The sequence below is a fragment of the Penicillium coprophilum genome (genome assembly GCF_028826855.1).
Source record: "Penicillium coprophilum strain IBT 35676 chromosome Unknown utg000001l_segment0_segment0, whole genome shotgun sequence".
In the NCBI taxonomy this organism is placed as follows: Eukaryota; Fungi; Ascomycota; class Eurotiomycetes; order Eurotiales; family Aspergillaceae; genus Penicillium; species Penicillium coprophilum.
The window spans coordinates 1,873,637-1,894,290 of NW_026622720.1; the positions used below are offsets into that span (position 1 = coordinate 1,873,637).

At 45.2% G+C, this 20,654-nt stretch overlaps 7 protein-coding genes across 7 annotated transcripts; 2 read left to right on the forward strand and 5 right to left on the reverse strand.

Moving 5' to 3' along the window:
• Positions 1 to 699: 699 nt before the first annotated feature.
• Positions 700 to 1,362, reverse strand: N7500_000693 (uncharacterized protein; the record flags this gene model as incomplete). Its single annotated transcript, XM_056671839.1, has 3 exons — positions 700 to 771; positions 897 to 1,046; positions 1,243 to 1,362. The coding sequence occupies 3 exons, from the start codon at positions 1,360 to 1,362 to the stop codon at positions 700 to 702; spliced, it is 342 nt and encodes a 113-aa protein (XP_056537412.1).
• A 2,258-nt stretch (positions 1,363 to 3,620) lies between these two features.
• Positions 3,621 to 5,643, reverse strand: N7500_000694 (Major facilitator superfamily domain general substrate transporter; the record flags this gene model as incomplete). The annotated part of the gene is made up of 4 exons (XM_056671840.1): positions 3,621 to 5,147; positions 5,219 to 5,341; positions 5,413 to 5,565; positions 5,641 to 5,643. The coding sequence occupies 4 exons, from the start codon at positions 5,641 to 5,643 to the stop codon at positions 3,621 to 3,623; spliced, it is 1,806 nt and encodes a 601-aa protein (XP_056537413.1).
• Positions 5,644 to 7,437: 1,794 nt separating this feature from the next.
• On the forward strand, positions 7,438 to 7,897 carry N7500_000695 (uncharacterized protein; the record flags this gene model as incomplete). Its single annotated transcript, XM_056671841.1, has 2 exons — positions 7,438 to 7,626; positions 7,694 to 7,897. Coding segments are annotated over 2 exons (393 nt in total), but the record flags the coding sequence as incomplete, so codon positions are not given.
• Positions 7,898 to 8,287: 390 nt separating this feature from the next.
• Positions 8,288 to 10,204, reverse strand: N7500_000696 (putative MFS transporter; the record flags this gene model as incomplete). The annotated part of the gene is made up of 8 exons (XM_056671842.1): positions 8,288 to 8,332; positions 8,386 to 8,524; positions 8,579 to 9,009; positions 9,065 to 9,380; positions 9,453 to 9,654; positions 9,720 to 9,818; positions 9,869 to 9,956; positions 10,010 to 10,204. The coding sequence occupies 8 exons, from the start codon at positions 10,202 to 10,204 to the stop codon at positions 8,288 to 8,290; spliced, it is 1,515 nt and encodes a 504-aa protein (XP_056537415.1).
• Positions 10,205 to 11,856: 1,652 nt separating this feature from the next.
• N7500_000697 (uncharacterized protein) lies at positions 11,857 to 12,692 on the forward strand (the record flags this gene model as incomplete). Its single annotated transcript, XM_056671843.1, has 3 exons — positions 11,857 to 12,133; positions 12,183 to 12,272; positions 12,325 to 12,692. The coding sequence occupies 3 exons, from the start codon at positions 11,857 to 11,859 to the stop codon at positions 12,690 to 12,692; spliced, it is 735 nt and encodes a 244-aa protein (XP_056537416.1).
• A 533-nt stretch (positions 12,693 to 13,225) lies between these two features.
• N7500_000698 (uncharacterized protein) lies at positions 13,226 to 16,182 on the reverse strand (the record flags this gene model as incomplete). Its single annotated transcript, XM_056671844.1, has 13 exons — positions 13,226 to 13,419; positions 13,486 to 13,572; positions 13,624 to 13,741; positions 13,790 to 13,971; positions 14,025 to 14,097; positions 14,145 to 14,751; positions 14,800 to 14,975; positions 15,031 to 15,313; positions 15,364 to 15,494; positions 15,563 to 15,721; positions 15,767 to 15,843; positions 15,896 to 15,952; positions 15,999 to 16,182. 13 exons carry the CDS (start codon positions 16,180 to 16,182, stop codon positions 13,226 to 13,228), a joined length of 2,328 nt encoding a protein of 775 aa, XP_056537417.1.
• A 2,988-nt stretch (positions 16,183 to 19,170) lies between these two features.
• Positions 19,171 to 20,353, reverse strand: N7500_000699 (TauD/TfdA dioxygenase family protein; the record flags this gene model as incomplete). The annotated part of the gene is made up of 2 exons (XM_056671845.1): positions 19,171 to 20,198; positions 20,251 to 20,353. The coding sequence occupies 2 exons, from the start codon at positions 20,351 to 20,353 to the stop codon at positions 19,171 to 19,173; spliced, it is 1,131 nt and encodes a 376-aa protein (XP_056537418.1).
• Between the last annotated feature and the right edge of the window lie 301 nt (positions 20,354 to 20,654).

Consider the following 20,654-nt stretch of genomic DNA (forward strand, 5'->3'; position numbering starts at 1 on the left):
CGGGTTTCAATCATATGCCACCATTTGCAACTTGTGTACAAAAAAACACCTGTTCCTGAAAGAAGAAGGCTGTACTATGGCGGGATAGCTCTTGATTGAGTCTTGTGGGTGTTCTATGAGTGTTGCATATGATTATGAAATTACAATTAGCAGCCGCATCTTCCACACCTTCGACCTAATTGTATTCACATCGGCAAAGAAGGGCCTATAGAGAACGGCGTCTACGCTGAAGAAGATTCATGTAGGTTTCCATTGCCTTTTGACGGGTTTCCCAGAGTAGATACATCACAAACCTCAGCTGTCCACACGATTCCGGTGTTTCAGGCGATGGAAATTGAGGGAAGGTAACAGAATCTTCATGAAGGAATACATTATTTGTGATTGATCATTGCATTTGAAAAGTAAAGAGCCTGAAAGATGTTGCCGGTAGTAAGGCAAGCTGTTCTCCTTCATCCAGAACTGGAGGTCAGTGATCAGGCTCTCAACTGACTGCAGCGCACTCGAACGGAACTCAGGAATGAGGTTGGGTGTGAGCATACTGCGGACCAACTCGCCGTCTCTGGAGGCCTTTTGTACATCAGAAGCCCGGTAGTGACATCATGGGACTTTATCGGTAAGACATAGGCGACGATAGATACAAGGAGAGCTATAAATCTAACTGCAGCCAGGAGCCTTCTCAAAACAAAGCTGTCAACAAGCCTATATCCTGACGCTATGGTCATTCTGGCGGCGAGATCTTTCGGCACAATCACGTTGTGACGAAAGTCCATGCTGGTGTATTTAGTCACTTTATTTAATCTTACTCACCGGGGCTAGGGATTGGTGCGCTAGAACCAGTCGCCAATTGACCAGGACCATGCGTCAATGAGATATTAGTTATTGCGCACGAATCATACTCGTTGGCCGGGGTGACAGACTGAGTAGCAACCGTCAGCTCGATATTTCTGTCGGCCGTTTGGCATCTTGATGACAAAACTCACAGGCTCATTCATCTGCAGGATACCCTCACTATCAATACCGATGATCAGGAGACGAGATGATTCCAGCTCATGCAAGTACGTAGAGATAATTAGTATTCTCCATGATAATGAAATATAAATAGAAAACAAAAGCCAAAGCAAAAGTTGCTGAATGGGTTCCAGGAGCAAGAGGTTGCAAGCTTTGAGGTCAGTGGGGCTAGACCACTGGGGAAAGTGGCCGAACTAGCAGAACTGTTCTTGGTGCTGGGTGAATCGATGTTACCCCCCCTGTCAACTCAGCTAGAGACAACATGGTCCGCTTTGCATAAGCCCGCCGCCCGTTATTGATAGCCAGACTTCGTACTGCTGGTGGCACCCGGCTTGCGGAACGGTCATTCGCCATTTTGGAAAGTCGTCGTCCATCCAATTTCCGTAGGGCTACACCCTGGGAAGGAGGCTGCAAGCCTCAAGCTCGGTGGATCTAGGACCCTTCATGGGAAATCATCCCAGTGGAAAAGATGTTTTTAGTGATCAGGGGTTGCTGGATTGCAGAAGCTAGTTGATCTCGCCATGCCATCCGCTGGCATCGAGTGATGGATGGATCATTCTTGAGAATGTAACTACCAATCGCAGATTTTGCTAGTCCTGGCAGCTCTGACTTCCTCTCGTACTATTTCATAATGAAGAATTGGTATTCGATTTTGCTTTGAGAGGCCGAAATGTCTCAAAATCCCACATGTGTCAATACATGTATCTCAACGGCCTGGGTCCGTTTGCTGTAATTGTGGTAGAATATAATTGGTTCCACGAGGAAAAATATTTATGAATTATAGAGGCAGGATGGAGATGAAGCACAGATTGAGAAACAGAGAGGCGAGGGGATCTGGTTGCTTTATGTAGGCTCTGATGCTGTGGGTACCTTAGGCTATACACGTTGTTCCACCGTTTGACAATCCCCTTCCACTCACTGCTCAGTAAAGTTCATTTATCGTGTAACTCATTTGTGTTTTGTCCTTGATCTAGTCGCTGGTGCAACATATACTAGATTACACTTAGAAATCTGTCATTGGCCAATCTATTCATCAAGGAACTGCGCCATCCTTTCTATACTAAGTTTCCAGGGCTCCGTGTGCCCAAAATACTAGATAGGAGTTGTAAATTTTGATCAAATCCTTGCTGTGCCATGTTCGTTAATAGTTTGAGCCCAGTGGCTAGCTTGAAAGCGAATTATTGCCACCCGGTACGTATATAGCTCCTAAAGTTAAACCCACAGCCAGTCGCAACAGTAATGGTAGCAGCTCGTGTGATAAAGCAGCATCTCCATCAGTATGAATTGACTATATTGTTGGCGAGCGCATCAATAGTGATATAAACACAGGAATGAGAACCAGGTCAAGCTTTAGGGCTTTCCTGAAGTGAGCCATCTGACCTGGAGTAATGGGACTAGCATCAGTATTGACATATGAGTGTGGATTTTACTAGAGGTCATATTTAGGAAAAATTGGCAATGAGGCTTATGATGAGTTAAATCCATTGAAATGGTAGATGTGTGGGATTATAATTGGTGGTCCTAGGGACCTGTAGAGTAATGACATTATATATATATATTGTTTGGGACGGTGAGTCTGGTCCTTTGAAACGTTGTAAAATAATATTTAAAATAATATTTGTGCGGCGTGTTAGCGTCGGCATTTCTTTCCAGAAGTCTGTCACGTCAAGATAGTTCTGAATTATGATGTTCATTTATTTCTTTGTCTTCTCCGTTTGCATGGATTGAGCCAATGGCTTCTTGAAAAAAGGTACTTAAGCTTGGCTAGAACTTTACTTATTGATATATATAATGAGTTATGGGCTATAGCAACAATATAGTTAGTTGATAATGATTGAGATCCTGTATCAGCACAAGAGCCATATCAGGGAGAAAAACACTGGGAACATGGCCCACTAACTTTCTCTCTGGTAATACTATGTGCAATTCCCGAGCCTAGGAACGACTATAATATCATAAAAGCTTTTTGAAGGGTGGGTTACACCTGCTAGAACCGGGCTGGCACAATGGTGGATTGGCTAATCCTGAACCTACCTAGTTATCGGCATACAACTGATGTTCGACCGGTATATCATATATCCCATCCTGCGAAGAATTTATCTGTTCGACTTTCAGAAGTTTGTCCGCATTTGGCACATTTGGTTCGGATATGAAACTGTGGACCTAATGCTATACGCCTATTGTACCATATGATATGCGAAATGTTTGTTCGAGCATAAGCAATTCAGCAAGCACATAAGGAGCAACATACAGTGGAATCATTTTCTACCTGGTTTGTTTAATCTATCAAGAAAGGCCAGAGCAGAGTCAACTGGGTCTGACGAGGGAGCTACTCAAAGGTGAACTATGAGTAACTACGATCTGTGAGCAAAAATAAAATATCCAAGCATCTAGCTTCAAAAGTAAAGTGAAATTTCATGACCAAGCAGATGGAAATAAAGAAAAAGAAGAAAGAAAAAGTTCAACTCAGAAAGTACAGCATTCCCGGAGCCAACAAGATATCACTTTGCAAGTGAGAGCATCCTGAGGAAATACCCACTTTAACCTCGCCTCAACTCCCCCACACTCAGTATTATTGAACACGAAGCCAAATGAAAATTTCTTTTCGGTTTTCAATGATTAAACGACAGGAATATGTTTGAAAGAAGCCCATGAGGGTTGAAAACAGTCTTGATCAAGGTCCATGCCTTCCTCAGGATTACCCCCACGATACCGAAGGTGAAACAGGGGGAATGCTGAGGAATAGCGCCGCCAGGGGGGTTCATTTTCAGTATTCCCATGACTGCAATTGGGCAAGACACAAGGGTCTGGGTAATTTGCTTTGTGATCTGAACAGCCTTTTGGGCTGCTTTGCTTACGCAATCAACGACAGGTGCGCGGGTGCTTAGAGGATCATTTACCGCTGGCTGCTTATCAGTTGATGGTATGGACTCGATCTTAAATCTGGAAGGAGTCGCCTTCCAGGTTAGTCTGCGTGGAGCACAAGCAGGCTTCTGGGTAGCCGAAACCAGGTTATCTCGCCATTCCATCCACTCGAATCGAGTGATAAAGGGTCCATTCTCATGAATGCCATTAGCGACTACAAAGAGTTGTGATGCTAGCGGGACACCAATATCAGGGACAGTCATTTTTCGCTTGGAGAAGTCATCTTTGATCCAACTTCCATGTATGGAATAATGGGTGTAGGTAATGCCATCACATGCGTGAATCATTGCAGATCCGTGCATTTGCAAAACTGCTTCATTTTCCCGGTCTGATTTCAAGATAACGGGATCGATGTAATGAATTGCACGATTCAGAATGGAACTCACACGAAGCTCATCCCTTCCCTGTGGTACCTTGGGCTTGGCTTGCATGAAGGCGAGGGAAACTGCCGGTGGGGTGGCGGTTGATGAATAAACCGGCTGTCCAAACCAGTTCCAGTGGTGTATTGTTTCTTCTGAGCCCCCAAAAGTTGAACGGTATTGATACTCGTTCGTGCACACTTCAGGATGAAGTGGTTCTTGCTGCTGAAGAGGCTGTTGAATTTGGGGTGGCTCCTGGATCTTGGTGGAGACTGGAACCTCGAGTCCCTGAAATGGGTCGATGAGTTGTGTGTAGTTGTTGACAGCTGGGGTCATGGTTGAATTTGGAACAGCAACTGACACTGGAGGACTAATAGCCTTGGGGGACGCGGTAGAATATGGAAGCTCGTGCCGCTGACATAGATCGACGGGCTGTGTGCATTTGTTGATAGGTGGAATTTCGACCATCCCTAGTCTTATGCCAGGCGATGTAGCAGCAAGTGGGCTTGAATGATCGATTGTCTTTGAGAGATCGGTGGAGTCAGGGACCTCGAGTCCGTGACATAGCTCAACGGGCTGTGTGTAGTCATTGATAGGTGGAACTTTTACCAACTCCGGTAGTATGGTCGGCTCTGGAGCAAGAAAAGAGCCTGATTGAGGAATGATATGGGAGAACTCGGTGGAGGATGTGAGCTCGAGTGATTGCGACGGGCTGACTGGATGTGGGGAGTCGACAGTCCCGGGAGAGAATTTAGTTAGATCGTTTATGTCAGGTCGGTGGCCCATAGAGAGGATATCCTTCACGTCGTGGGAGTCAAATGTATTACAAGACAAGAGGTCACTGCGTGCATTGTACTATATATTGAAGTTCGAATCAGTCTCCGGGATCTCAAAGAGGTAGGAGATCTGGTAGTTGGGATAATTACCAATCTGCACGTCGTGACAGAGTGATTGAGGACAGGAGGAAGCTCATGGTCAATGAGGTTTGAGCTATCATCGAGGGAAGCCTCAAAATTGCCCTCGGTTGAGTAAAATGTTTTTTGGTCAGCCTGTGGAGCATAATAATAATCAGGATTCAAGGTCTCAAAGAGGGAGGGGAGCTGGCAGTGGAAATAAATACAAATTTCAGAGCTGCTATTGGTTCCTTTGCAGCGGGATGTTTATTGTTTGTATTGACAATTTGTTTGTCCATGGCGAGTGCTTTGTCTTTCATAGCAACGTCTTTCACCAAATTGAATCGCTCGGGAGCAGGGGGGCGATTATGCTTCTCGTCCTATATAGTATAAACATTGTTAGAATTCAAGGTCTGAGCAAAATATGCCGGCTGGTAGCAAGACTAAACAGATACCATTTTGGTGCTTCCAGAAATAGCTAGGGATTTCTTTTTCAAGGCGATGTTATTCTCAACGTCCTCCCACCAATCAAATGTGTCTCGAGCAAGGAGGCGCTTAACTTTCTCGTCCTATATAGCATATTTGCTGTTAGTACTTGAGGTCACAAATGGATAAGCAAGATTAGAGTTGGGTAAATACCGGTTTGACGGCCGTGATAAGGACAGTAGAGGCTCTAGCGATTTCGTCTTCGACATCTTCCCACCAGTCAAAATTACCAACCGCAAGGAGGTGAGTGTATTCATCGTCCTAATTAGTATGACTCTATCAGTATATAGTAAATAAAGAAGATAGAAGCGAGGATAAGTACCGGTTTGGTCACTGTGATAGGGACTCCGGGGGTCGTCGAAGCTTCAGTCTTACGATCAGCCTATATAGTGCATCCATCGTTAGTACCAGGTGCCTTGAAGTATAAAGTTAACTCAACTCGGGGCTAAGTACCATTGTTGCTTTTCCCATCAGTCGTAGATACGATGACTTTATGACTTGAGCGAACGACGGACGACTCGAAGGGATGATGAATGACTTGATAAATTAATGGAGATGGATGAAATTCGAGATGATAAATGACGATAATAGATTATTGATGAATGATGATGTGCAAGAAGTATGAATGAAGAAGTGAGCAGAGGCAATTGCTGAGGACGCCTTTTATAGTGTTGTAAACAATCCCAAACAATCCCAAAATACAAGGATCTCGAGCACGCACTTGCGTCTGAACAAACATTCACCTCAAAGATGTCATTCAGCGACTGCCTTGTATTGGGATATCTGTGTTCATATATAACAAGCCTCGCCGAAACAAGGGTTTGGATTTCGATGTTCTTGGAGTACATGTAGGGAAGAGTTCGACTATTGACCCTATTAAAGCACTATTACACAGAGAGGACCAGTCAGTCAAATGGAAAGACTGTAGTATATAGAGCGGAGTGAAAAGGTATGAGTAAATTATTTAGTTTTAAGCATTTGATAAATTAGAGTTGGTGGAGTTTCAACCCTACCTAGGTAGATCCAGTGGATACCTAGTATAGAAAACTCCGCGATTTCCCATAGAGGAGACTTTTTAATGAGAGTAAAGGCTAAGGTCAAAATCATTATGCGGACGATGTTGACTGCAATTCTAAAAATTCGACGATTAGACGACATCCAAACGCGAATAATGCTCAACCTTTGCCAGTTTCATGACTGTCCTTTTTACATTGAACCCCAAGATTCTAGTATGTGCTATAGGCCTTATTCGACAGGTTTCGTGAGCGATAAGGATTCTTTTTGTATGTTCTCTGCCTATACCCTTCGGTAAACTTATGTTGACGTTCATTACTCGTTCCCTTTTAGTGTGATGCTGATGGGAGGAAAACCACCAATTTAGCAGATAGTCTCCTTTCCTACTTCCTAGAGTCCCAAGCTTACAACTTAACCAGGAACTAAACATATGTATTTCATCATGAAGAACATCATACATAGATGTTGTATTGATATTCTTTCATCGGATATCATCAGTACCGTCCTCCCAACCATATCTCCATCAAATCATAATCGCCACCAAATTATCATCCCCATCAAGACCCTACGTTGTGTCTATCAACCATCTCCCGTCCAGAGTCATCGCAGTGACAATGAGTGCAATCCCAGATGTAGGTTGTCTGGTTCTTGTGATACTACTGACGTTTTTTAATGAATGCTGATTCTAATATTTTCTAATATAGACCAAGACTCTGACAGATCTGCCCAAACCGGCCCCATTTAACTGAGCCAATGATGTGGATGAGGCATTTGGTGCCTCTAACGCCGTACCCCGAACTGATGCTCACCCTATCACGCGGGCCGTTGCCCAGGCCATCGCTGAGGTCAAAAATGTTCATACTGCGAGCATACTTCCTTACCGACGAGCTCCTATGTTTGAGCCTTCACTTCCTGCAATTTATGAGGAAGGTTACTACGCCGTCTCTTAGAGACCTTTGAGCCACAGCTTGGTGGACGAGCTTGGCAAAACTTTAAGATTGTCCTCAGGTCTTGGGGCGGACTGAGAAGAACAATCAGCACTCCGGATTAAGCAGCTATGGAACTAAGAGTGATACAATGAAGGCTTGGGAGAAGGACAGCTTGTCTATGATGCAATTGAGCACAAATAAAACTAGTCAACTCAGCAATTTCACAGCCTCTGACCTCGAAGACTCTTACAAGCAGGCTGGGTTTGCTCAAATTCCCCTTTGAAAAGGCGAAAACGAGTGGGGGATGATTTTCATCAAGATCTGGTGGAAATTCGAATATCTACAGGGTGGAAATTGGAATTATGTTGGACAAGGTGGCTGGATTACGGCTTGATCTCTATCAGTTATATTCCCCTAAATCTCAATTAGATATCACATTACGTTAAAGGATCAAGTATCTTGGCTTCTTTTTGCCAATGTGCAGGACTATCTCACTTGACTGACAGTAAGATATTCGGCGAACCCTCGTATGAAATTCACTCTGGATTTAAACCTATATTACTGAAATTTCTATAACGTGATTTTGAATTGTATTGACGGCTTATTTCAAAGAGGGCAATTAAGAGTTTTGAAGCAGAAAAAGAGTTGGGGAAATAAATAAAAGGGTTTCTGATTACAGAACGTATCTAAACGCTTTGTTGTCGATCTCAGTTTTGTCCTTTCACGGTATGAGTTAGCGTACTCTAAGGCTTTTTTGAAGTCAAAACTCACTAGCATGCCGTTTTCAACACCTTCTGTCTCGATCTCTTGACCGTCCATTACTTCACGGTCCCGACGCTTGTTCTCAAGGTACATGTAAACATACAAAGCGACAATACAGACCAGCTTTACTGAATATCCAGCAAGCATCCTGTATCAATTCTGTCAATTGAGTGTTGTAACCAAAAGAGGAACGATAACATACGCAATGTAAGCACTGTGGTACCCAGGGGCTTCGCTGGACTTGAAAGTCTGAGGTCCAATTATATTTCCCACGCAGTATCCAGTGAATAACAGAGCACCAGTCACTTGCTTTTTAGTGTATCCAGCAATGTTGGAGCTAACAATCGTCAGACTCATGCTGAATCCCAAGCCTTGAAAATAGCATAGCCAAAGTGCAACAAGGCGACCCCATTTGTTAGTGTTTGGTAGGCCGACAAGAAGCCCTGATCCGATAATACAAACCGTGCAGGCAAATATCATGCATGCAGATCGTGAATGAAACTTGCCATCGAACTTTGTTGCAATATAACCGCCCATAAGGAGCGTGATGAACTGAACAGCACCGCCGGGAATTTGCAGATATTGAGTTCCAAGAACATCAAATCCGAAAGTTCCGACGATGATGGAAGTAAACTGTTTGAAGATTTAGCTTGGCTCGCATTCAACTTACAATCAAAGAAAGACATACACTGGTTAATGCCGAATTCGGGACTTGTGCACCAATTGCCATGATGAATAAAAGCCAGGTCTTCGGATCTTCGGCTGCTTGTCGGACCTGATACCATTTGAATTGACTACTCTTAACGCCTTGCCGGTTGATAGCAACACGTTCAACAGCAATAGCTCGCTCCCGGTCGCTGAGAAATCTGGCAGTTGAAGGAAGATCGGGGAGGAAGACTAGGGCAATAGCGCCTACCGCGACGGAAAACGCTCCAAAGATGAGGAAAACATACATCCATCGCGGAAGTCCAGTGGTGATATGCCCAACTGCATAGCCAATGAGGCTTTGTTTGGTTAGCTTTCCATTTATATTCCAAGTAGAACTGGATAAAGGTGGGTGGTTGCTCGTCACTCACCCTCCAAACATCGTGGCAATGCCATTAGTGCAATACCATGCCTCTAGTCTCAGTGGTTGTTCCTCAGATGTATACCACATGCCGGTCATAAGAACAAATCCGGGAGTTACAACTGCTTCAACCATTCCTAAAAGAAAGCGGTTGATTGCGATTCCAGCAAAGTTGTAACACGCAGGTGTTGTCATGAGCAACCCACCCCATACTATCTGCATTAGCACAGCTCTAATATTGTAGTAGTATTCCACGCTCTTATAGAGTATCTCTTACTCAATGTGGTGATGGCAAGGAACTTGCCAACAGGTAACTTTTGCAATGCTAATCCGGCAGGCCATTGCGCAATGAGATATCCGAAGTAGAAAATGGAGCCTGATTAAATTAGTGACCTGCGCTCTAGATAATCGGGCTTGAAAACTCACTGAGCCATGAATACTGTTGTCCTTTCAGGTGTGTTCCTTGCTTTAAGCCGTAGACGGACGCGAAGTTGATGCTGTTTTTGTCCAGATACTGCATGGGATTAGTGCTTGGGTTGCAACGGGCGAGACATGGAATATTCCCACCTGCAGCATGTAGATTAGGAACAGTAAAGGAATGAGGCGTATATCAATTTTGCGCAGAACCCTCTTGGCTTCTTCTGCTGTGTATTCCAGACCTTGATGCCGTTTGTAAAATTCATAGTTCTCGTCCCGCTCTGATGAAACAGTTGATAGAATAACAGGCGATGCCCCCGCTTCAACTTCTTTGTGCGAGGCCATTGTCTCTATTCTGCTTGGTCTTTGAGCATCAAGAGGTTGAGGATAGAAGCAAAGATAGAAAGACGCAGAGATTTATAACACCTCGCACTTTCGGGCGGCACGGCTCAGGTGGATAATCGTACGGAGCATAACAAGAGTCGAAGCTATGGCCCACGCATCCTAACAGGAAAGGCTGTATGGAGAAAGTGGAGATATAAAAGTCAAGCTAAGCTCTATGGGTGTTACCTTTGTGATGCTACAAACTACTTGGTTCGGTGAAGCGCGCAAATGAAACGTCAATTGTGGGTTGATTGGGAACTCGGGCGTTTCGAATCGCCCACTCAGCACGCTCTTCTCATTATGATATATTCTATCCGAATACTCTTTCTAGAAGTGACGTGACTTATAGTGCCGGGTGGTCTAAACCAAGTGGGTGGAGTCGTCCGTGAATCACGACATCACTGCCGCAATTGCGCGTTTCTCGGGCCATATGAGCAACATCTATCTAGATCTCTGTCACAATTGGCTAAGACTCGGAGATCTGCTGTGACCGTAGAAGAACCAAAATAACCCTGCAACATAATAATTTAATTGAAATGTCGATTCTCTGCGGAACTTGAGCGAGACTCGGAGCTCAGCCGATCATGAATATGTATTTATCTTGGCGCGCACTGTGTGTGGTATTCCACACGAACTTTCAGTGAAGATCGAGATCCGGGCAAGAAGTCATTTTATCTGCAGCATAGAAATTGAAAGTTTATGCTATTTAATTGAATGGCGCAGTAGGTGAATTTCGCGGATGTCAAGATAAAGATGACCAGATTCCGGGGAACCAAGGTTGGACCTCGGAACCCTCCTGGGCTTGAGACCAGGGCTTGGTGCTCGCTTATATAATCACCGCTGAGCCTCCGGGGCCCCTCAGTTAGACGATCACGTGCCTTGAGTACCCCATGATCTATCGTCTAGATATGAGTCTTTTGAACACGACCTGAGGGGTAAATTTCCCTAAAACAGGTTAAATTTAGACCAAATATATTAAGCCCATAATAGGTAAGATAGATATGAAGCAATTGCCTTCTTTTATAAGGTTAACAGGCCCCGAACCTAATGCATGTACGGGTGTGGGTCGAGTGGGTTTTGGCGCACGCTCTGAAAACCTTTCCCAATTTGTGGCCATTTGTTGAAGTTCGATCTATATACATGCGGGTGGTATCATCTTCCCGGTCGCGCTGGTGGCCGCGCTGAATCTCGGTATCGTCGTCGCGTACATCACCGCTTTTTTGCTGACCTTTCCATAACAAATGGTGAGAGGCCATTGCTGTGATTGCATGTGCAATATGAGCATCCGGCTGGCCAAATTTATATGGCACTTAATTCAAAAACACACTGCGCAATGAACATATTTTAATAAAGCATATCAGATTGTGTCAGCTCATGTTGACCTTGATGGATTTGAAATTATATGGGGTAAAAGTGGTCAAAGACACCCTGGTCAACCCCGATATGTCATCGCCAGCCGGGCTCGCGACTTTCGAACGCCGAGTACGACCGATATGCGGATTAATGTGTCATCGGAAAATGCCAAGACTTAGTTATTCATGGACATCACAAAGCAAAGCAAAGAAATGAATATAAATTCAAACAGATAGTCTTTTCATTATTTTTTTTCATCAATGTGGTTCAAAGCTGCCATCATGGAGACCGTTCTTGTCATCGGAGCTACTGGAAATATCGGCGTCTCTGCTGTTACCGCTGCCTTGCGCTCCAAGCGCAATGTTCTGGCTGTTGTCCGAAACCAGAGCTCGGCGGACAAACTCGTAAGGTACATTGGGTCATCGAATGGAATCACTTTCGCCGAAGCCAATGTTCTGTCGGACTCGGGGGTCAAGGGTGTCGTCGACCAAGTCCGAGAGGGAAAGCTCCCGGCTTTCCAGCATGTCTTTTCAAGCGGTTAGTTCTGCACAGCCCTCTTAAATCAATATTTACTGACATTTGGAAGTTGGCGGCGAGTACACTACAACTCCACTTCCCCAGATCACCACCGCCCAGCTACGCAAGAATTTTAACATCTCATTTGAAGCAAATTTCTGTAGGCTTTCCCAGTCCTCAGCTCCCTACATCTTCTGACAAAAGGGCTCCAGTTGCCTACAGAGATACGATTGAGTATCTGCTGGAACAGAAGAACCCTGCTAGCACATGGACGATTTGTACCGGGTCACAAGGTGACTTGGCAACTCACCCGGTGCCGGCCATGACGCAAGGCGCCTTGTTTCCCATGACTACTGCCGCTGCACGTGAGAACGAGTCCACGAATGTCCGTTTCAATGAGATCTACCTTGGATTCCGCGTCGAGACAGATGACCTTGCTGTGGAGCATGGGGTAACGAAGGCATCGGACTTTGGCAATGTCTATGAGATGATCCTGGCCAATCCCGAAGTCCGTAGCTCACGCGTACGGGTCGACGATGTTGATGATCTCAAGAAGCTAAAGTACCAGAAAAAATTCTAGTCGTACTTGACAAATATGTGGGAGAATTATGTATCAGAAGGATGATAAAGCACGAGATGTCCGGCTTCAGAACTCTGGGACCTTAACAGCTGGTGAAGGCTAATATTATCGTGATAGCCTTCATTTTCCCTTCCATTTCAACCTATCTGCTTCGTTTATCTTCGCCTTTTTATTCATCAGCCCCAACGGGGCTTCAATGTCATCTCTCGGACAGATTGCCATCTAGAGGGGTTACACTTCTTCGCCGTGTCAGAGCTTGATACCGTGGACATGCCATCTGATGTCAATAGCACGGGGGTTGAAATGTAGAGACTCGGCGAGATTTGGTCTATCATATGTGGTTCAATGACTTAAATCCTAACTATGCATTGGTGGATTCCATAATACCACCTTCTTCCCAATTATAAGTTACGAAGTTATAGCCCCAAAGATAAATGCTTGCCTTTCTGATGCGTCAACTTCTTGGGGGGTAATACAATAGTTTCCTGGTGCCAATCCTGCTTTATGAGATTCAATCTTTCACAATACTTCAATCAGAAATCACCAGGCCCCTTTCCGAAAAAGCTTCCTTTGGGAACAGTCAACCAAGGGACAGAATTTGCATCCGCTGTATTTGATCCCACAGTGTTTCCCCACCAATTGAAAGTGATAGCGTGGTAGCCCAACGCGAAGAAAATGATGATTGTCGCGATAGCAGTGCCAGTATCCATGGCTGCTTGGAGTAAATCTATCCCAGACTCATGAGTCAGTCATTTGGTCTCAGTAAGGCGAATTTGGGAGAGTAGGATCTCACAGTTGTAACGCTTCCACCAGTCAAATGCACGCTTGCGAATCAGATAATTGAAGACAAAACCGACTATGAACCAGAGGGAATATTGGGCTATTTGGTCAGATTAAAGTAATACCATGATGGGATTTTCGAGGGACATACTGGTGTTTGCTGGAGGAATATTACCAGCCGCATTGAAGAAGATTGGAACGTTGATGTAGCGAACCCAGCTGTTTGGATAGCGGCGGTAAGTGAGGTACACAAGCACAGTAACAACGGGCTGAAGAGTTAGTAAGCAATAATGATAACAAGGTATTAAAAAGCTTACCCCTATGAGAAAGAAGTAGACAAGGCCATTGTACACCTGTCCAGACTGGAACATCCGTTGAGGACCAATGGTGCCCCAAATTAAGGAAGCGTTGTACATCACTTTGGCACCGTTGCACGTGAAGCGTTGTTTGTTACTCGGTTCACACAGCTCAGAAATGTGTCCCATCATCCATCGTAGTACTGGCCTAGTTAGCTCAGGGTCTGATGGAGAAGTAAGGAAAAAGGTAATATACCTCCAGTTTGAGTCGCTGTAGCTAGAATACTAGCATAGATCTGACCGAAGAACAAAACACGCGGAGGAATTTTCTAAATAATTAGTGAAAATTGACGAGCAGTGAGTGAAAGCAGCTTACCATATATTGCCCGAGCTTCAAATCCTGAGCAAAATCCATGCCGTGTTTGACTGCATTATACCCGTAGCACTTCACCATCAGATTAGCGATAGGCTTTCCGGGCCAGGCGTATCCGGCGATCATCTCCGTGATGATATTCAGGAACACGCGCTGATTTGTCGTTCCTTGCAAGATACCCTCAGGAACAATTAGAAGCACTGCTAATCCAAAGCAGACCACGATGAAGCCCCAAACCGGCAGTTCAGTGTCCCAGTATTTGGTCGTCAAAATACCAAGTCCCAACACGACCACCGTGAGGACTCCGTACCACCATTCTGGAACCTCTTTATATTGACGCATCAGCCGACGGTGGACATCCTCACCTCCATGTTGTGCATTTTTGAGCCTGGCCCAAATTTCAGTGCCATTGTAAAGATAGGTGTGCACCACGATCGCGGTAACAGCAGCGAAAGATAGTCCATAGGTCAGAGAATAAGACATTGAGATATACATAGGGGAGTATTCCTTGTACTTGCTCTCGCTAAAGTCTAGAGATGCATCGAGCACACGAGATACATTATATGAGTTTCCCGTATTGTCGAATGTGCCTGAAGAGAGGAGAGGAAGACTAGATTATCAGTATATTAAATCCCACTCTATCAGACTGGGAACTTACTACGCGCTGTACCACACATTAGAGTAATACAGAATTGGCGATAAGAAAAGGTAGAAGAACACGACGACAGCAAAGGCGTTGCATGTGATATAGAAGGGGGTCATGAGGGGGAAACCGGCGTAGTTGATTTGTGTCCAGTCAATGCTGATAGGTATCAGACCTAATCCGGAATTCATCTAAGCAGAATGTGGTTAGGTACATAAAGGAATTCAGAAATTTGCTTCGACTTACTCCGAATATCGTGTTGACCTTCTGGTTCTGAGGCGCAATCCACGTCACAAAAGCGAATGTGCTCAAACTTGTCCAGATGTAGTCCGGGAACCAGAATAGCACAAATGCAAACGCTGTGACATAGGCAAAAAAGCGGTACCGACTCATAGTCCAGCCATTGGCAGGCGTACGGCTTTCAGGCTCGTGTAATGCCCGAAAAAGCACAGTGGATGACAGAGAAGTAGGCCAGACCAAAGCAGCAGGGTAAACAATCCAACGGCGGGCGAGGCCTGTCAGGCCAAATCTAAGAAGTCTCAGTGAGCCCATAAGAAAATTATATCAAAATGAACTCACCCAATCATTTGGGTTGTCAAAAGGTATAGAAATGAGAATCCGGCTCCAAGGTCACGGTTCCAATATACAGGACTGACAATTGCGACCAGGGCCCCTTGCGCGTAAGCTGTGGTGGCACTGATGTTGACACACTATTTTAGCACGTTAGAAGTAATCCACGGCAAGATTTGCATGGTATGAAAGGTCTGCTTTTGCTCACAATAACGATGAAGGCATGCTCCTTAATGGTAAATTTTCCTGGGTTGACATCGAATGTAAGTTTTCCAAGGGGAACCCTCCATCGTGGAAGCTTCTCCCATGCTCGCCCAATTGGGAAAACGAGGATTTGAGCCACAACATAGCCTATTGTGAGGGAAGGCTAATAATTGTTAGTAAATATCAGTCGACGCGATTTGAAACGTACATATCGCAGGCCGAAAAATTGATTGACCCCGGAGAAAAGGATGACAAAGACCGTCATCAATATCCAAGCCCGAACAGCTGTGATAGAGTGTTAAGTCAAAACACTTAAATGAGGTATTCAATAACTCACTATTGCAAGCGATGGTGGGATCATCTTTGTTGGACACACAAGCCGCAACCTCCGGAACTAACAGATATTAACATCGGCTGTTGGGATAAATGTATCAACCTACAAGGCGACTGGTCACCCTCCACATTCCATTTGAACGCCTCGACCGGCGTGAGTTCTGTGAGCTCTGCTCTATCAGATTTGTACAGCCATTCTCCAGGGTCTTGATTAGTATGTTCGGATTCGAGATCTGGCGCCCGTGCCTCGGATATATTTAGGTCTTTGGCAGGATCTTTCGAGCTCGCCATAGCTGGAATATTGCTAAGCTGTGCTGGGAAAAACAAATCCAATCCTATGAGATGTAGAGAAGACTGGGAGCTGCGATCTTATTATCACTTCACAGATGGTCTTTTTCCCTCGTGCGACTTAAGCCACGCCCGTATGCAGAGGTCACGATAGATCCACACAGAATGGCAACAGGTTCCCGACATAGAAGTACGCCAAAGCTTCGAAGTTAGTTTAAATCCAGGTCTCACACTAACTTGGATAGAATGACTGGTTGGACTATGGACACTTGCTCACGCAGACTGGCAAGGGTAGATCTCGAGCGCGGTCCTCAGCAATAATATTTACCATATTGTTAGGATTGCCTCATAGCATTCCAACCCCTTACAGAATTTATTATGCTCCTGACGTCAATGCGAAGAAGCCTCATCTGCTTCAAAGGCCCCAGCACGAAAAAGAATAGTCGTAATAGAGCGAAATCTCCACAATTTCCTCAATGCCAAGTACAAAGGCACATCTTCGGGGCGACTTCGGTGTCCCTCAGGAGCTTAAATTATGGCGTGCCGAGACGGGTCAATGAGCTTATATCTCTCCTAGTGCATTCGCCTTCGAATTCAAGGACCAATGAAAAGAAATGCGCGAGCTGCTGATTCTATTTCGAGAGCAAGGTGTCATTTTTGGGGGCATTTACGCATTGTCTATAGTTAACTACCCGATAAGATATTTTTCTTGCCGGGAACATCACCGTGCGGGGGAAGAATTGATAGGGCACATTCAATTTTTCGGATCGCCCTAGGAAATTCTTTTGGATATTTCTCACTTTACTAATATCGACTTGGGATCTAGTATATAGCTGCTGGAGTCGGTTGATGTAATTCTTCGTGGTGTCACTTTCATTGGGGAAAATCGAGCCGCTGACGCGAACTTGGTTGTTGGAATCATAAGGAGCAGTAGGAGGTGCGATCCGCCTGCATTAGGGTCGGAATTTTTATCAAAGCAATATAGGCTGTTAGTAAGATGTGTAGCTCATGATGTAGACTGGCAAACGAAGTCGGGGTTGTTTTCGTGAGGCGATGCCAAAGTATTGTTATAGCACAACTTCTGATGTAAATTTATGCAGTGTATTATCAGATTGAGAAAGATTGTGTAATAAGACAGGTGAAAAAGCACACCGGCCACTACTTCACTTTTCACTTTGACTTTTTATGCTACTGCAACTCTTACCAAAGACCCTATCACTATCTCCGCCTACTGGACATTCCGATTTAGAGAGATGACAACCATCTTATTCTGTACTCTTGGTTGCTAACCTCTATCAATCCCCACACAAGCTCTCGAAACAAAATGAAAGGTCAAAGAGATCACAAAATGCGATTCAATTGTGTCGTGACGAAAACAAGACGTCGATGCCCATCACCCAATTCGCAGGTAAATTGCTGGAAATTACTTCAGCAATAAATGCTCCAGAACAGCAAAATCTAATCTCGAAGATCGCTTACCTAGAAATGAGAAGGCCACAGACCAGAATCCCGCCCGAGTGTTGGGAGTGAGCGGAATGGTGTGAACTCTAAGGCCACTGTGCTGGACGGAAGGCCAATGCCATCTGAGACTCCTCGAGAAAAAAAGAGAAAAAGAGAGAGACGGCTATCCGACGAGGTCCTGAATAAAAAGTTCCCGTACAATGTGGACGGCAATGGGACAGCATCCACACCTTACGAGTCTGTCAAGCTAGCCTGGGCTTATTGCCTATCACTAGTGATGAGCGCCCGCGAGGCAATGGCACCCAAGGGCAAATGTCACACACTGCATTGCGCCGCATGAAGAGACAATATTGACGCAAATACCTAAGATCGCGGAAAGCTCGTTCGTCGTAGGCGCCGTCGCCCCTACCAAGTCTTCTTCAATACGCCCCTGACAGTACACCATGAGACATACAAAGCGGCAGAATCAGCTGGGTAACAACAACTCCAAAGAGCAACCGGCAAAGGTGACATACGCGAGGGAGGTCAATTTTGCAAAACCAAGGGACGGCATGTCCTCCAGACACAGCACGTTAGCACCCCAAAAGAATGAGTAGGCCTCTGGTTGGAACAAATTTGATATTAAATTCTCTCGCATGTCTCATTAAGCTCGAGGCTATAGGAATTGTCTAATCCGATAATGCATCTACCAAGACAATGCGTCCGGAGGCTCCACGAAAGATGCCTAAATGCGCGAGCTTACGTCCTCTCTGGCGCGTTGGGACCCGTTTGGAGATGGATGGATCTCTTCGAGACCCCGTCACCCAGTTATGCTTCCTGGAACCTTCTGCGATAGCCCATATGGGATTATCACGGCTCTCAGGACGACAACATAGCAAAACAGCACCGAAGCACATCGTGATAATGCTATGCCAAAGACCCGAAAGAGGTTAGAGATCTATCTCGAGAGTGCATTCCCATGATACAAATAAGATGCCCGGTTGATGTCTACTCGTCTCAAGGAACGAGTCAACAATCCAAGCTGTCGTCGTTTATCTCCTCCTGACCTGCGTTGTATTGTGCTGGATTAAACAACACAAGTTGCAGCATGGGTCAGTCTGTGCGCCCATGTAGTACGGATTCGAACAGCAAATTAAGATGCAGTCCTTTGAAACCTCGATATCCTCATTAAATATTTTCACTGCATTAACTCCATTGAATCCCCTTCCTTTACGTTGGAAGTTTAAGAAACTCCTGGCGATATGGTCACACAAAGGCAATATGGCAAGACCGCAACAGCTATATTTCAGCCAAATAATGAACTGGGCCAGGACCCGATGGCTTTGGAAATAATGATTAGACCTGTAAGAGAGCTCACCACGACCATAAAAAGCATCATGGCTATGTCTATCCCGCTACTAGGCTTTGGGCCTTAAACTAAAGTCTACATCTGCATTTTATTTCACTTGTCACTTCTATGCTCCGGGTTTCTTTTGGCTGATTTAAAGCCAATAAAATAATCTTAAGCACGGTATGAACTTGTCCATATATTTAAACATCAGGTACACTATCCTCCGGTGCCAAAGGAGGTCGACTGGCCGCCATATTACATTGTCTGAACACCCGTAGTTCATCCTCCTCAAAAGAGCCAACAATCGAATGCATCACTCCATGGTTGTTGAAAAGCACCAGGTCTCCCTCCTCCCAGTCATGGGTGTACAAATAGCAAGGATCAATAGCCCGTCTCTGCATCTTGTATAATCGTTCTCGAATCTCCGCAAGATCATCAAGCACCTCCCCATTCTCAAGATGAATTTTGCGTACACAGGTTGGGTATACCATCATTGCAAGCTTTCCAGTAACAGGGTTCTTCCAGGTCATAGGATATACCCTTATCTTCGAAGCCTCGAAGGGAGGCAACTGATCTTCATCAAGCTCTAATCCTTCGGATATAATGCCTAGGCCATTGGAGCGCGACTTGGCCTTGCTCATCCATATGTATGGATGGGGTGCGTATTCCGCTTTGCTGGTGCGGACGAAATGCTTGTCTTGCTCTGAAAGCATATCGTAGAGATGATATCCACTGAAAAACGCTGTCGTTCCGAGAGGAACATCGAGGGTGGTGTCTGTGCCATCGTCGTACCGGCAGGTCTGGCGGCGGCCCTTGGGGACTTTGACGGCTAGCAGTGTGGTGACCAAAGGTGGATCAAGGTTGTACATGGCCGAGTCAATATGCCAGCGATAAAAGTGTGTAAAATCGTGATCTTCCTCGGGTGAAATGGGATTCTTGTGGAATGTCTTGTGGTGTGGATGTCTGAGCCGGATGTTTGAGAGTCCCTCATACTCTTCAACGAAGCCGTTGCCGATAACTTGGACTTGAGGCTGATGAGGAATGGTTGTGAGGTCAGCATGCAGCACACTGCGCTTGTCAATTGATTTTCCGTGGCTGTAGACACCAGCAGAAGGATCGAAGCGTCGAGTGAGTTCGTACTGCGCACGTGGGGAGAGGTGGTCTTGGTTTTTGATCACAACGACTTGGTTCTCATATAAGGCACGACGAAGGAAATGAAAGTCATCATCTTAAGATAATCAGAGCTTGAACCATATGAACTTGCTTCAAATAGTGCTTACCTGTCATTCTTTCAGCATCGAAGCCGATGAGTTCAGCACCAAAATCTACCCGAGAATCATCGGGCTTGGTGACAGGCCTGCAAGAGATAGTCACGGTGGCCATTTTGAAGAATGTAGCTGAAATAATATGAGGATGAATCGATATAAATCCCACGTTGAGCGACTGTTAGTGATTTATATTGCCCTGTTGTACATAGTACAAGGGCCAATTATGATGAGGCGGGTGAGCTCCCGCAACTCACCCGTCCACGGAGATAGGATCCTAGCATTGTCTCCAATCCATCTCTTAAGGTGATCAATACCAAAAGCATTCTTTCTCTGTACCACAAAAAGTCAACAAATTGTTCTTATCATGGATGGTGGCACAAATCAGTAGACTCGTCCGCTCTGCTCCATTCACGTCT